This window comes from Mesoplodon mirus (genome assembly GCF_964341445.2).
Source record: "Mesoplodon mirus genome assembly, chromosome: 12".
In the NCBI taxonomy this organism is placed as follows: Eukaryota; Metazoa; Chordata; class Mammalia; order Artiodactyla; family Ziphiidae; genus Mesoplodon; species Mesoplodon mirus.
In genome coordinates this window covers 7,532,967-7,549,202 of record NC_138988.1, presented here as the reverse complement: position 1 = coordinate 7,549,202, position 16,236 = coordinate 7,532,967, and the positions used below count along the sequence as shown (strand labels likewise).

The following is a 16,236-nucleotide window of genomic DNA, read 5'->3' as shown; positions in this document are numbered from 1 at the left end:
GAGCAGGTGTCGTGTTTAACCCCGCTCCGGGGCCTGTCAGGCAGCCTGGTTGTCACGGGGGCGGTGGTTGTGACTCAGCCCCCGAGGCCAGGAGGGGGCTGTCATGGGGAGGCTTCTTTCTGATCTGGGCCCGTCTCTTCCAGGACGGGCTCATCCACGCATCCCTGAAGCCCGCTGAGATCCTCTACCTAACGGTGGCCTACGACTGGTTTCTTTTCGGGTGAGCCTTTGGGAACTGTCGGGCTGTGGGGTGCTCCGGTGCTTGGGAACCGCCTTTTTGTGTGCCTGGGTGTGGTGGCCCCTGTGACAGGGTTGAAGGCGAAGTCGGTCCCACCCCCTTGGGAAGAGAGAAGGTGTGGTCGGGCCCATCTGAGGCTGGGGTGCCAAAGCCATGGGCTGTCCCTGTGGCTCTGGTCCCCCTTCATCCTCTTGTCTGGGAGGTGCTCGCTTTGACCTCCTCGCCTTCTTGTTTCAGGCACATGTTGGTAGATCGACTCAGCAAAGGAGAGGAGGTGGGTACTGTTCACGGTCCGCGAACACACGTCAGGGCTCCGCGAGCTCGGGCTCTTTTACCCCCAAGAGGGACAGGATGATGGTCCGTTTGGTGTCCACACTTTGGGGGCGGTTCCTTGCCTGGTGTGTGCTGGGATCAGGCAGCGTGGCAGGAACAGCACCGGCACAGCAGCCCCGTTCTGAGCCTCAGTCCCCCTCTCTCGCGGAGAGAACACTTACCTGTGACCTTCGTGTGTCAGTCCTCTTCCCCCCGTTCTGTGCCGGCCTTCTTACGGGTGGCCTTGTTTTCTGCACTCAGCTCTGGAACCAGTTTACAGGTCCTTTCCTGTGCCCCTCACCCTCACAGCTAAAGCCAGAAGCTCTTCCCTGTCCTCCCTTGTCTCATCACACCCACTTGGCTGCTTTCAAGCCCCAGGGCCTTCCGTGCAAGCAGGGTCCTGCCTGCTCCTCGCCACCCGGCCGGTCCCGGCCCGCGGGCTGTGGGTCCCCCTTCCCGTCCACGCGCTGTCCCTCCTTCCTCCTCTCTGCCCTGTCCACGCCTTATCCTTTAACTACCTTTTCCAGTCTTTGGCTCTTGGGTACTCTTGTTTTCAGCCTGTTTTCCCTGCACACAGACCTGGAGTCAGACCTGAGTGTGAACCCCAGTTGTGCCACTTACTGCCTGGGTGACCTTGGGTAATGCGATTAACCTTGAGCCTCCCGGTGTCGATTCTGCTGCCTCACAAAGAGAACGAGTCCAGATGCCCAGCGTGGGAGCTGCACGCGGTGTTGGCTCCCCCCGCATTTTCCTGAGGCATCTTTCTCACCCTCCTGAGGCCACCTCTTTCTGGGCATCATCTCTTGTGCATTCTTCTTTTGTTCCTCCCTCTCAGCTGCTCCTCTCCCCTTCTAAATCTCTTTGTTTGAGCACTTATTGCATCCGCCAGGACTGCAGAGCTCATAAGCCTGTTCCTCAGAGGCCTCCATGAACTCTGTCAGAGGTGGTGACTTTGGCACTAAAATCCGCACGTAAAGCCCCTTTGCAGCCTTTCATTTTGAGATTTGCTGGAGCTGGCGCTCCAGTACCTGCTGTCCCCCATGCTGTCTCCCCGTCCCCAGAGCAGGCCAGATTCCTCCTTCAGAGACTGGGCAGGGGATGCGGCTGAGCCCAGTGGATTCTGGACTCAAACCCTGGCCATGTCTCAACATAAACAAGAGGGTCTTCTCAGCTGGGAGGGTTGGCAGGATGTGGGCTTTTCTCTTAGCCCTCCCTTCCTCCCCGCACACACTCAAAACTCTGATACTTTAAAAACTTGCAAAAAGCTGGGGCTTGTTAAACAGCTCCGTACCCCTCCTTTGCCTTTGAGGCTCTCAGAGCACATTAGCATATTAAAGACTAAAAAATCTGTGGTGAAGACACCTATTTAATTTTATGTAACGGGGACTTCCCTGGCTGTCCAGTGGTTAGGACTTTGTGCTCAAGACTCCGTGCTTTCACTGCAGAGGGCCCAGGTTCAATCCCTGGTCGGGGAACTAAAATCCCACAAGCTGTGCGGGGCGGCCAAAAAAAAAAAAGTTATGTAACAAAGTTTTCATACTGGCCTGACCTAGGCACCCTCCCTCTTTTTTTATTTTTTGAGGAGATCTTACGGGGCTCTGGGATACCCTGTGGGTATTTTTCCAAGTGAGGGGTTGATGGACCGACCACACCTTGCGTAATCAACTGCAGAGACTATGCATTGTGTGCACTTCACAGAGGCCCGTTGGACCAGGGCACTGGCTGGAAGGGAGAAGAGAGAATTTGCTCACGGAGCTGGGGATGCGGATGCGGGGTCAGAGCTCAGGAGCCTCCTCCGGCTTTTGCCCGCCTCAGACTTCGTCTTGCCCCTTAGAGTTTCTGAACAGTGCAGGCTGTGGGCCAGGCAGTAGCTGCCCCGCACCCCTGGTTCTCCTGAACCACTGTTTCCGGGTATTGCTTCTACAAAATCTGATCTCTTGCCCTTGCATTGTGTTCCTGCTGTGTCCATTAATCTTCTTGCCCCAAAATTCTCTCCCAGCTGTCCTTCCCTGTTAGCCTCTCTCCCTGGGATTCTTAGGAGAGGCTGAGGGGGAGAAGCAGCTGTTCTCTTCATCCTTTTCAGTAGCTTGAGAACATGTGTGTTCAGTTTGAATATGGTTTGAAACATCACTGGCTTTACCCTCTTGCGTTCTCAGGAAGGAAACACCCTTCCTTCCTTGCCCCAGCCCAGGCACACCTGCCCGACCTCCTAAGCCTTCTCTACCGCCCGTACTGTTTCTACACCAGAATATCCAGCAGGGTCCCCAAAGCAGGGCTGCTGTCCATCAGGGGTTGACCAGGGTCACTGGTTGCCCTCTCCTGGGAGTTCTGCCACCTAGATTGTTCTCCGTGGAGACTGCTATCTTCTCATGTGTGCTGCTTTTTGGTCTCTCAGATTTTCTTCTTCTGCTTCAATTTTTTGAAGCATATCATCTCTGAGGAGTTCTCTGCTCTGAAGATACAGAGGTAAGGAGAGACCTGCTCTCACTGGGAGCAAGGTGCTCCGGGAGGGGCCGCGCTAGGGCTGGGGCGGGGGGTGTCCTGCTCGCTGCCTTATCCCTTCCCTGCTTCCCTGCATGCTTGGCAGGCTGGCTTCCTATCCCTGCCTTCCCTCTGAGGGCAGGTAGGGGTACCTGGGGAGGGCCAGTGGCTGAAGAGGCTCATCTTGTGACTAGGAGAGCAGGGCTCGTTGCTGCAGGGAAAAGCCAGCCCAAGGATAGGGGGACTCCCAGCTCCGCATGCCACCACCATGGCAGAAGATTCTCCTGCCTGAGCTGATGGCTTCCTTCCCTGTGCTGCTGCAGAGGGGTGTCTGCACAGCCCACCGCCACAGAGCAGAGTCTGCTTCCAGCCTGGCAAACACAGGGGTCTTGCTTGGTAATTGCTTTAGGACCCCTGTGAGAGTTGGTGTCTTTGCTTGCTTTCCAAGTCCAAGCTTTCCAAATCTAAGCTCGTAGTGTGCTGGACCAGACTTGAGCTCTGAGGACCACACTGACGGGGGCGGCAGGCTTTGCTGGCCTCCCAGAAGTGGGCCTGGCCTTTCTGCAACAGTTTAGGTAGGACCTGTGTCCGTGAGTTTCCAGTGAGTTGGAGCTTCTTTCCCAGGTGGACAGCATGCGGGGGACATGGGAGACCTCAGCCCAATCTGGCATTCACTGTCCTGGCTTCTGTTTATAGGAGGAAGAGTTTGCCAGCCCGGGATGCAGGCTTCACTGTGGAAGATATCTGCATGCTGAGTGAGTCATGGGCCCCAGCAGACTTCCTCTGTATATCTTTCTGATTATAGATCACATAGGGCCTGTTTGTTCTAGAAACTTCTGTGTGGAAGAGGTGGGGGGCCCCTAGCAGGAGAAGATACTGTGCTGACTGATGGCACTGGCTTCTTTCAGGACGGAAGGATCGTGGCAGCACCACCAGCCTTGGCAGTGACTTCTCTCTGGTCATGGAGAGCTCCCCGGGAGCCGCCGGGAGCTTCACCTACGAGACCGTGGAGCTGGTCCCTGCAGGAGCACAGACTCAGGCAGCTTGGTGAGGGCCAGGCTGGAACTAAGCTTGCTAACAGCTGTGAGCCAGGGCTCTAGCTCCAGGGAGCCCCAGGAACAAAGGGGCCCCCGACAGTAGGCCTGAGAGCTGAGCTCCATGCCCTGCCGTCTCTACTGGGCCTCAGAGGCCAGCCATCTGATTGGTGGGGGGCACTGCGGGACGAAGGAGGAAGCTGCAGTGCTGGGAAGATAGGGTCGGGTGAGGGGGGCGCTGGCGTTAAAGGGGCTTCCTGGGGGTGCTCCCTTGTATCGTTTGCCTGGGAGGTGGGGGGCCAGCTTAGAAAAAGAAAGAAGGCGTGAGTACAAAATAATGATTGGGAATTGGGAGCTCGTTGAGGGTCAGCTCCTGTGAGAATCAGATGACCTTCCCTCTGGACAAAGGGCTCAATATTTTGTATAACATGAGCAGGGAAGGTCAGTTACTAAAGTGTTAGTTAAGAATCTGTTTTCCAGCATGTGCACTGAGGCCAGCAGGCCAGTTTTGATCAGACATCACATTCCCTCTGTGAAGACACAGCTCGCTGCCCATGGCCGAGCCCAGGGGAGTGCTGAAGTATGCCCACTCCCATGTGGCATTTTTCCAGTGCAAGTAAAAAGTGGGCCCTGAGATTTAGTACAGGTGGGCAGAGGGTTTGCCTGAGGTGGCCCCTTAGCCAGCAGCCCTATCTTTCCACTGCAGGAGGAAGAGCCACTCATCCTCTCCACAGAGTGTGCTCTGGAACCGGCCGCAGCCCTCAGAGGACCGCCTGCCTTCCCACCAGGCGCTGGTGGAAGCCAAGTCCTCCAGCTCCTCGTCCTCGAACCATTCTGACAACTTTTTCAGGCTGGGTAGCAGTCCCCTGGAGGTCCCCAAGCCCAGGTGAGGACCTCCAAAGTCCTAATGGTGGGGTGGCTAGCCCTTCCCTGTTAATAAGGCTGGAGAGTGGGGTTCCAGGGCATGCGGCCTGGCGGGCAGTGCACCCAGGAGGCCAGAGGGGATCGACAAGCTTGCAGGCTCACGCACTGTTTGGAGGATGGGTTAATGTTTGGATACAGAGCAGGAGCTGGTTTGCAGAGGGCTTTGAGACTCCCCCTTCCCAGAGCCCTGGCGGATGGGTATCCAGAAGGTGTAGTAGTTGTGATGTCATGGGCAGGGAGTTGGGGCTGCCCCTCCCTCTCGCCTTTGCCAGGTCTCAGCCCCCCTGTGGACCTCACATTCTGATTAAAGAGATGGCCCTAGATCCTCCGAGGTGCTTCTGTCTCTCACGTTCCTCGTCTGAATGGGTGGGGCACTGGAGAGGACAGACGGTAGGGAGCTAGGCTAGATGTGTGTGGCTGGGGCAACCCTCGCAGGCCTGCACATCTGGAAAGGGAGCAGCTCAGCCAGGATGGACAGGTGTGCCTGGAGTGTGCTGCAGAACTGATGTTTCCTTGGTGAGGTTAAAGCTGAGCACTGGCCAGGGGCTTAGGACTGAGGGATGGCCTGGCATTTGGGGGAGGCATTTCCTTGCTGACCCCATAACACTCCTTCCATGTCATACAGCCAGGGAAGGAGGCCTGTGAATTACTTTGTTTTCTAAGGCCTTGAGAATGTCTGGCCCTTCTGAAGAGAACAAAGAAGTGTGGGACTTAGGAGGTCCTTACTAAATTCCAGGGAGAAAAGACATCTAGCAGAAAGATCGTGAGCGTTGAAGTCCACTCTAGATTCAAGCCCAGCTCTGTTGGATACTGCTCCAGAATTTCAGGTCTTTCCTTGTGGCAGGCATGTTACCAAGGAGGAAACTGAACCCAAAGGTCACAGCTTATTACAAGGAAAACCCTGAAACTTTGGGAACTCTCCTCCCATCCCCGTCCTCTGGTTTTTCCTTTCTGGGCAAAAGCAAGCAATGGAGGAAGGTGGGGTCGAGCACCCTCCCCACACAGGCTGAGCGGATGAGCTCCAGGTGAGTGGAGCTGCACTGTCCAGGGGCTCCCGTGTGCTCACCTCTGAAGGGGAGCCCTTCCGCTCGGAGCTCTGCCATGTCCGTCAGCGCTGTAGCTGAGTCTATTAAAGAAAGGCCACAACCCCTCTGTCCCCACGGGTTTGGTGGAGGCAGCTGAGCGGAGATGGTGCCGAGCACACAAGCCCACGTGCCGTGCTCATCCGCGTCCTCTGTGCCACCCTGCTTGTCTGTGCAGCTGTCCTAGGGGCCCCTGTGGGCCTGCTGCGGCACCGTGTGACCCTTCCTTTTCTGGGCCGGAGCTCTTGCTCATCGCCCCTGCCTCCTTTTCTGCCTGTGCAACATTGCTGGACAACTAGGAAGGAAACCAGAAGATTCCTCCTGTCCCCTGGGTCCTCCCTGGTCTTAACTGTCCAACTGCTGGGGGCTCCCACACTGACGCAGCACCCCATCATACACCTTAGCTTTTTATCATTCCCTCTTCCTGACAAAAGATCCTAGTTCCAATCTTGTGGCCATTTCCCTCGGTCTCGCCAGTGGTTATCTGCCTGCACTGGGGGCTCAGATGCTTATGGCTGGCCCAGGATGGTCCAGGAGGCTGAGGAGGATTGGGGGTGTCCTCCTGATCTCACGGCCCTGTGAGCTGGGGCCTGGTGAAGGAGGCTGGAGTAACTGGGCCAAAATGGGGCACCTTGGAAAGGCGTGAGGTGGACTGCTGTGAGGTGTTTGATGGCTCTGCTGGTTTATTCTGGGAGTGCCTGCTTGTAGCCAGGCTGGGCTGGCCAGGTGACAAGGTTCTGGATTGGCTGCTTGTTTGCCAGAGGATTTGAAAGACTAGTTTATTCAGATTTGGAGCATTCTAATTATAATTACATATTTCCATTAACATTAAAATTAATTTAGTCTCTCTTATCTTAAAGTGCCTGAGGGATCTTGTCATTAGCTTTCCTGCTTCTCTTAGGGAACAACAACCAGTCAGCTTTTTAGTGCAGCAGAGGGAACTGTGTGGAAAGAAACCCTTTAGTAAAGCTAGCTGTGACGGCCGAAATTCCCCTTACAATGTGAATTCTCTGGGTTTCCTATGCTCCACATTCCCAAGTTCTACAAACATATCTCTTTTAAGGTAGGACTTCCCTGTGAAAAGAATTGGTGAAGCTTTGTTCAAAGCTAAGAAGTAGGTGTCAGATTCAGAAGAAAGTTCTGTGGGGTGCTGACTCTTATCCAGTCCCAACCCCATACCCTTCACTGGCAAGACTGGTGGCCCTTTTGCATCATTAGCTTCTACTGCAGCAGCTTCTAACTGAGATGCGTTTCTGGACCATTGTTAAATCTCTCGTCACCTGTAGGGCTGGGGGCTGGGAAGAGGCAGGACCAGTGCTCACATGCCTCTCCGAGCCCTGGTCAGTAAAGTGCCCCACTCCGTGTGTACTCTTGGTCTCTGCTCCAGAGTCAGACATCTTTAGGGATGGGGGTTGCTAGCATAGCACTGTCCGTGCCTGAGGAGGGATGGCGCTACCACTGAGCCCAGCTGGAAGCCAAGCTGCCTGAAGAGCACATGAACTTGGTTGAGGGACATCCAGCGGCCTGGTTGGTGAGCTAAGTGACAACATAGGCGCCAACTCTGCTGCCCAGATAGCTGCCCTTTCCCCATCCTTCACCACCTACTAACTGCTTGTTATGAGCAATGAGCTCTGTCCCCAGCTATGTTTAATGAGGCAGAGAAACCGGATTGCTTTCTAGAACACATAGGGTTCCTGTCTTAACCTTTGATGTGTTCTCCCATGGGGCCACAGCTTCAGACCAGAGATGAGCGGTGAGAAGCCTAAAGGCATTGCGAGCTTGAGACCCATAAGAGAAAACTTGGAGCCCCAAAAGACTTCTCCTTGGGCTGCTGCAGGAAAGCAGAGGTTCCTGGTTCACACAAACACACACACCTGCACAAACAGACACACAGACACAGACATACCCCAGTGCCTGAAGTCCAGGCTGAGGGAAACAGGACTTTTCAAATCTGATGAATCTTGTCCTAGCCGTTTCTGAAGTCACCTGTTCCGTGGGGTCAGGCCCTTGTTGAACCGAAGGATTCTTCCCTAAGGCCCCATTCCTGGAGGCGTTCACTTGGGCAGAGGCTGTGGGACCATCACCTGGAGGCTTGGTGGTGGGGGGGGGTAGGTACAAATTAGGTGACATTCAAGCTCTCTGAAAGGCTAGGATTCTGGGTCTTGGCTCAAATGTTCGTTCCCTGCATGACTTCAGGCATGTCACTTGATAGCTTTGCGTTTCTTTTTTCTCATCAGAGGCTTAAATGGGCAACTACCTGCCCGGGTCCTTCCTAGCTGTGAACCTTCAAGCCCTCTCTGTGAGCTGTCAGATCGGGTGCTTTTAGATGCGAGTAACAGAAAATCCATCTCAGAACAGTTTAAACAATAAAGGAAAACCGTTGGTTTACATTGGAAAAATGCAGCCTTCAGGCACAGCTTCATCAAGGTTCCAACTCCATTTCCCTATGGTTCTTTCTCCTTGCCTCTTTCTACATGCTAGCTTTGTCTTCTGGGCAGCTTCCCTAGTGGTGGCCAGCTACTCCACGTGCTTCCCTTCTCACATCCAGGGACCACGTGAAGGCCTCTTTTCCAACCATAGATCAGAAACTCTGTGCTTTATTCCAGTTGGAAGTTGGAAGTGTCCATCCCCGAGCCAATCCCTGAGGCCTCCACCACCTCTTACCAGGAAGGAGGATCGGTGTGCTATGCGGCTAGCATGGGTTTTGGTCAGCCTGGGTTTCAATCCCAGCTTTGCCACTTCTAGCTGTGTGACTTGGAAAAAACACTTCCCTTCTGAGCTTAGTCTTTTTTATCCCGTCTTTAAAGTGGGAGTAATGATGCTGGTCTCCATGACTTTGGGTTTAAGTGAGACAATGGAGCAAAATACCTGGCACATAGTAATACTCATCCTTTGCATGAGTACTAGAAATGCTCAGTAAACTGTAGTTGTGGTTAAGACCCGTCCTTATCAGTCTCATTTCTGAAGGACTGTCGGCTGTGTCAGAGCACTGGGCAGCTAGGTAAAAGGCCAGATCAGGTACCTCAGGCCAGACCTTTTTCTCCTCGCCTCAGCTGTGTGGCTTGGGCCAGCTCTGCTTGTGTGGGTGCTCCTGTATCCCCTTCCAAAAGGACCAGCTAAAAGCTAAAACACTTGCCTGAGCTGGCCCACAGCAGGGGTCTGGCAGGTGTGGGGCAGGGTGGGGCCATTTAGCTCTCTTGGTGCTGTGAACAGGGGCTTAAGCCATACCCATCTAAGGGAGTGAAATATTGCCAAGAAGCCAACCTCCTGGGCAGAGGTCTGGGCCCTAGGGTTGTGGATGGATGACCTTGGAAGCACTGTCAGCTCCACAGTTGTCCAGTTTGAGGGTGGCTTGGCTCCGTGTGCCCTCCAGTCCTGTAGGTAGATCAGTGGAGGTAGATGCTGTGTTTGCACTCGTGTAAGGGTATAGGGCAGAAGAGCATGGGTTTTTTTGTTTTTTTTTTTTTGTGTGGTACGCGGGCCTCACCGCTGTGGCCTCTCCCGCCGCGGAGCACAGGCTCCGGACGCGCAGGCCCAGCGGCCATGGCCCACGGGCCCAGCCACTCCGCGGCACGTGGGATCCTCCCGGACCGGGGCACGAACCCGCATCCCCTGCATCAGCAGGCGGACTCCCAACCACTGCGCCACCAGGGAAGCCCCGAGCATGGGGTTTTATTAAGGCTGGTTGCGTTACCTGTGTACTGAGGCTAACTTGAAAGTTTTCCTTCCTTCTTTCACTCGGCAGGTGCAGGTGCTTCCTTCTAGTGACTGTTCCCTGTCATCTTTAGGTGCTCCCTCTAGCCAGCTACTCCAGATGTGCACTTACGAGGACGTCTTTGCTTAGCACAGCCCCTTGCTCTCAAACCCAGGAATGCAACGGTTGCTTTGCAACGCTTTCCTTGACAAAAGCCTCAAATACGAAGATTCATTTGGAGCCTGTGTGCTCACTCTTGAAAAAGATGCAAAAGATGGTTGGCTGCTTGCTGAGATTCCTTTGTGACCCCTGGGATCATGTGCCCTGTTGCTGTCTGTGCTGCCTACTCCATACTACAGCTGTCCCCTGGCTGCTTCAAGCATGGTTCTTGCCTGGGGGTGCTACCTGCTGGACACGGGAAGTACAGGCAAGGGACTAGCCTAGGAGACCAAGAGCCCTTGCTGGGAAGCTCTCTGTAACCATATTCCATATGTCATTTTCCCATTGGAAGTGTGAGTCTCTGATAGCCCTGGGGAGTAGGGTTAGGAGCATAAGAAACCCCCACGTTCCCTGCCCCATAAGTCCCTCATCCTACCCAGCCTCCTCTACTTCACGTTGTTTTCATTCCCTCAACACTCTGCTGTTTAGCAATTATTTTCCCGAAAACTGGAAAAGAAACTCTACCTTAAAGTTTGAGCAAGAGGTGAGATTTGTGGAGCCAGGCTGCCCTCAAGAGGGGTTGCATTGACTGAAGACTCCGGCATGACCCAGAGGAAGCACAGGGCAGGCATCACACGGTGGCGTGTAGCTTGCTCTTGCATGTAGGCAGCTGTCTCTGATTTACAGACAGTTAAGGATCACCAGAGATACAGTGTCTGGCCTGAACCCTACCAAGTTTCTCCATGTAGGAAGAAGGAAGCCCTGCTTTGTCAGTCACTAGGGCTTCCACCAGGTAGCAGACCACGACCTGTCCTCATCCCCAGTGCTGCTGTCTTACACCTTCCAGAGTAGAGCAGGAGCAATGAATATGGCAAGTCTCTATGTTGCGGGGGCGGGGGGGGTCCGATTCATGGCGGCTTTAACGTAGAAAGCTAGCTGTTTTCCCTGGTCTCAAGGTGGTTCTGTTGTACAACAAATCTGTGATCAATCTTGGCTTTAAAAATCTCTTCTTGCACTCTGTAGCCGTGGAACCTTGGGCAAGTGTCCTTACCTGTCTGGGCTGCCATTTTCCTGCCTCTAAGAAGGAGATGATTTACGATCAGCAGAGATGCAGCGCTGGCCAGAGCTGCACTCAGCTTGGCAACTACTTGAGGATAAAGCTGGCCTGGGGACCCATGGGGAATGTCACCTCAGTCTAGGAGCCCTTGACTCCAGCTAACTGGGTGGGCCAAATTTTTCAGTTTCCCACCCCCTGTACCACTATTCATGCTTCTGCTCTGTTTCTGGGTCCCTACAGGAGCACCTTCTGCTATTCTTGAATTAAAGAACAAAGGGTCAAGCATCAAAGATGATGCACCTCTGGGGATTGGGACCTGGGGTAGCTGATGGAAGTGCCTTGTTTGATGTTTCCCTGTCTCCTCCCTTCCTCCCCCACCAGCTGGGCTACTGTCCAGAGACAGCAGAGAAGGCTGGGCTGTGAGTGGGGAGGTGGTGGCAGTGGTAGATTCCCAATACAGCTTTCCTCTCCCCGCACCCCCCAAACCTCTGTTTGAAAAAGGCCTGATGAAGTTGTCAAGTTGGCTGCCTGATTCATTCCTTCCTCTGGGCATAGCCAGTGAGTTTGCTGGGTTGATGCTCGTGAATACGAACTTTGGCTCCTGGAAGGCGCTGCAGAGGAAGAGGGCGGGGCTCAGGGCTCCCGTCACCTTCCTCTTCTATCTAGGTCACAGCCCGCACCGTCCCCAAGAGGCTTGTTCTCCCATCTCTACCATAGGACCTCAGTGGCCTGGGTTCTGCATTGCCACCCTGCCAATCTGCATGCCAGGGAGTGTGGGGTGATCCTGCCTCCCTGGTTCCTGGGGCATTCAGCCTTGCTCCCCTCCTTTTGGTGCTGTTGAGATTTTACTTGCTTTGTCAGCCAGAGCAGGCATGCCCTGATCCCAGGCTTTGGTTGCTGGCTCACCTTTGTCACCATGCTTTGCTCTTGTTCTTTTGCTCCTGTAAGTCTTTGCATGATGCATTGTCCTCACAGCTGAGCCTGCCTTATGGTCTTTTTTTTTTTTTAATAAATTTATTTTATTTTATTTATTTATTTTTGGCTGCGTTGGGTCTTTGTTGCTGTGCGTGGGCTTTCTCTAGTTGCGGCGAGCGGGGGCTACTCTTCATTGCGGTGCTCGGGCTTCTTATTGCAGTGGCCTCTTTTGCTGCAGAGCACAGGCCCAGCAGCTGTGGCTCGTGGGCTCCAGAGCTCAGGCTCAGCAGCTGCGGTGCATGGGCCCAGCTGCTCCTTGGCATGTGGGATCCTCCCAGACCAGGGCTTGAACCCGTGTCCCCTGCATTGGCAGGCAGATTCTTAACCAGTGCGCCACTAGGGTAGCCCCTGCCTTGTGGTTTTTATTCTTCTTTCTTGGTCATAACCTGTCCAGCTGTTTTTGTACTTTTGGAGAAAATGGTTGATGCTTACAACCATTTGTAACAAATGGTTACAGATGCTCTACCAACAGACCCTTGTGGCCCGGTCCCAGGGCCACCATAGCCTCCCCGCCCCACTCCTCCAGGGCCTCCCCTGTCAGGCATATGACTGACTACATCATCTCCCCTCTCTCTCCTCTCTGCCCCAGATCAGTGGACCATCCCCTGCCCGGATCCTCTCTCTCCACAGACTTTGGCAGCTGGCAGATGGTAACAGGCTGTGGCAGTATTCAGGAACGGGCTGTCCTGCACACAGACTCCTCTCTCCCTTTCAGCTTCCCGGATGAGCTCCCTAACAATTGTCTGTAAGTGTCTTGCTTGAGAAGACAGGATGCCCCCCCCCCCCACATCAAAAGCTGGTGAGCCACTGAGTGCTGGCTAGGAACGAGGCCGCAGCAGGCCCCGGGGAGCCGGCCTGGGCTCCCTGCCCCTCCCGAGTGGCTCAGCGAAGTATACGTCACTGCTCCCGGACCCTGAGGTATGAAGGAGGCCTGACGGACTGCTCAGGAAGTGCGTTGGAGCGTGTTCACTCTCCCCGGCCTCTAAAACCCATCCATGGGTCTCTTGGGGCACACACCCTTAGAGAAAGCTGGCTGGACTCTAGCTATAAAAGATTCTATTTCTGTCCAAGGCTTTGCCTGACATGAGAACCCTTTGAAAGCAGAACAGTGGAGTAGTGAAAGGTGTATGGTGGAGACCAGAGCCAGAACGGAGCTGGGTTAGCCCGAGGGCTGTGCTCCCAAGCAGAACCGAGGGTTCCTTGCTGTCCCCTCCCCCCTTTTGTCATCTGCTTTTGTCTCTGGTCAGGAAAGAAAATTGGACAGGGATGCCCATCCAAAGCCCAAGCCTGTAAAATCCTCTCCCTCCAAAGCTCCAATGCTGGACTTCCAGTTCTAGCAGAGCAGCTGCCTCTCTGGCTGCCGCCTGCCCCCCTGCCTGCACTGCTGTTTCACGGATGTCAGGCGGGGAGAGCCTCCGGTGGCCTGGGGAGCAGGATCTGCTTCTGGTCTGTGGCTGCCTAAGGGCCTTCACCTCCCCACCGGGTGCTGGGTGTTCATCACCACCACCAGAATCCAGTTCATACCCTCCAGTGCTGACAGGCTGGAGGCAAGTTGCCCTTGGGAGTTGAGAAGGATTCCTGCTGAGGGCAAGCAGGGGCCAGACCTCGGGATTCCTAGATGGTGCTCACAGGCCCTGGCCCCGCAGCTAGGGAGTAGCCCAAGGACTTCAGAGGCCACTAGGGCCTGGTACAGCCTTCTCTATAGCCAGGCCCTTAAGCCAGAAACAAGATCTCTTAGATTTTTGAGGATTAAAGAAATACTTGTCTGCACCTTGCCGTAGGCTCTTCCTACTTCAACCAGAGAGCCTAAGAGCCATCTCTGGAGGAAGCAGACATCTCTGCCCCTGCTTAATAGCACCCCTAACTTACCTGGTATTAGCCACCGAAACGGGCAGCTCTAGCCCCAGATCCTACAGTTTATGCCTTGGGTAGCTCTCTGTGCTCCCAGCCAACCCTCAGGTTAGGGGTGGTTCCCAGAGGAGAGCTAGGTTCTCCATGATCCCATGACCTCCAAGATTGCAGGATGGGCCTGGGGTCAGGGTTGATTCCTGATGAGGTCACATATTATGTGGGTTCACTGCTTTGGCTTTGGTGTCAGAGAAATTTAATCCAAATCCTAGCTGTTGTGTTTACTAGCTCTGGGGACTTCCCTGGCGGTCCAGTGGTTAAGACTCTGCACTTCCACTGCAGGGGGGGTACAGGTTCGATCCCTGGTTGGGGAACTAAGATCCCGCATGCCACATGGCCAAAAAAAACAAAAAACAAAAAAACATGTTTATCAGTTCCGTCTTGGGATATCAGCCTTGACTTCTCTGAGCCTGCTAGCTCATCTCTTGAGAGGGAATGGCACTATGGTAGCTCCAGTCTCTGCCTGCCATATGTCCTCAAGTAGATCACATACCCTCTCTGGGTTCCAGTTACCTTGTTTCTAAATAGGTTGTGATCTCTCCCCTTTCTGCCTCCTAGAAATAGGGGGCAATGAGAATGCATACATATGGACCTTTAGATGTTCCCTGTGAATATGAACTACTACCTGTATTTCTCCTGGTTATATGCTCTCAGGAAAAGCTAAAGAAGTACACATGGTCTCCAGCCTATGTAAAACCTAATTTGGAAGTAAAGAAAATCTGGGGCCACGTATCTCCCCCACATGCCAAGAGAGACTTCGGAGTTGTTCATGGTGTTGCAGGAATCCAGTATCAGCCCCATTTGCTTAGTGCTGCTGCTAGAGCGATTTGACTTTCCTTCGCCCTGCAACCTGCTTCTGCTGCTGCTGCTGCTTTTCTCTCTCACTCTCACTCTCTCACTCTCTCTCACACACCCCCCACTCCCACCAATCTGTTTTCCCTGGGTCTGTCCTCCCCATACTTACCCTTGGACACTCACTTATCCTCATATCTCCATGTGCTACCCCAGGCCCTAGGTGCAGGTCATTTGGGCTTGGGAACTGGGGATATTGCTGCTGCTTCTAACAAATTTGCAGGAGGGGTTACCCAGTGATTGGTCTCTTAGGGGAAATTTTGGAGTGAGTTAGTGGTCAGGGCTGGTCTTGGTGCTTAGGTGGATGGGAACGTGAGGGCCCATCTCATGTGGGTCTGGAACCTTTCCTCTAATTCTGTGTCCCTCCTACCCCTAGACTTCAGAGGTTGAGTCCAGAGGTTGGGCGTGGCTGGTATCTCAGGCCTTTTCTATTAAAGACTCTTCAAGTCATCAAACAGCCTTATGTGGAATTCACACTTGTTCCCCTTCTTGACTTGTGATAAGTGCCTGTAGAGGCCAGGGAAGGAAAAGCAGATAGAATGAGAAAAGAAGTCCTGCTGGAAAAGCCAGCACCTTCCTAGCTGTTTACCTGGGGACTGCAGTGACTGAAGGTGAGGACTCTGGCCTCTCCAGGTAGGAACAGCAGCCTGAGAGCTGAGAGAGACTTTAAGAGAGGAACAGGGCCAAATATTTGGGGCGTGAACCACAAGTGTATTATGGCCACGGGGCAGATGCTGGCCTTCTACTGAGGAATGCAGGATAGGCAGTGGGGTAAGGATGAGAATGTTGGATCCTGCCCCAGGGTTATGCATTAATTCTCTCTCTTTCCCTCTCTCCCTCCGCACAGGCTTACAGCCCTGAGTGAACGGGAGACTCGGCTCCAGGAGGTGCGCTCAGCCTTCTTGGCTGCCTACAGCAGCACAGTGGGGCTTCGGGCAGCAGCCCCCAGTCCCTCTGGTGCCATCGGCCTGCTGGAGCAGTTTGTCCGTGGTGTTGGACTCCGGGGCACCAGCAGCAGCACCTTATGAAGCAGCCAGCTCATGACAGCTTCCTGCTCCTCTCTCACCTGAGCCCTAAGCGGAATCAAAGCCATGCCCAGCCAAGGGGTGCTTCAAGGTGGGGGGAAATCTCCCCTTCTCCATCATGCACATGGCAGCCCCAAGGCTGAGCAGGGCCAAGGACGGGGTTCTCCCCCACCCCAGCTTCCTGACTGGTGTCCGCCACCCTACTTGTCACTGCCTCCCACCCACCTTAGTCTTTGCCAGGATTCCTGTCAACTCTCAGAACTATGTGGGGTTTCCCTGGGGCCTTGTGGAGGCCGAGACTTCACAAAAGACCCCCACTTTCCATTCTCGTCTCCTGGGGAGGAGGGGTCACCCGCACTGAGAATGAGGCAGTTTGACACAGATCACAAAATGAAATCAAAGCCTTTTTGAACAGCTACTCTATCGCATTATCATTTGGCTCCTGTCTTTGTGGAGTTATTTAGAAGGTTCTCCCTGTCCTTTTTGCTGGGGGGA

The 16,236-nt window shown here is 54.0% G+C and overlaps 1 protein-coding gene across 5 annotated transcripts in view; it reads left to right on the top strand.

Annotated features, from left to right (window-relative positions):
- The window catches only part of MTMR14 (myotubularin related protein 14), a 43,535-nt gene extending 27,375 nt beyond the window's left edge, over positions 1-16,160 (top strand). Inside the window, exons 12-19 of one of the 5 annotated variants that reach the window (XM_082637781.1) lie at positions 144-220; positions 476-512; positions 2,946-3,016; positions 3,728-3,786; positions 3,940-4,078; positions 4,772-4,951; positions 12,546-12,701; positions 15,564-16,158. In XM_082637781.1, coding sequence (XP_082493907.1) covers positions 144-220; positions 476-512; positions 2,946-3,016; positions 3,728-3,786; positions 3,940-4,078; positions 4,772-4,951; positions 12,546-12,701; positions 15,564-15,744 — 900 coding nt within the window. In that variant the 3' untranslated portion in view covers positions 15,745-16,158. Of the gene's footprint in view, positions 1-143; positions 221-475; positions 513-2,945; positions 3,017-3,727; positions 3,787-3,939; positions 4,079-4,771; positions 4,952-12,545; positions 12,702-15,563 lie in introns of all 5 variants that reach the window. The other 4 variants (XM_082637780.1, XM_082637784.1, XM_082637783.1 and 1 more) reach the window with 4 other exon arrangements.
- Positions 16,161-16,236: the final 76 nt, after the last annotated feature.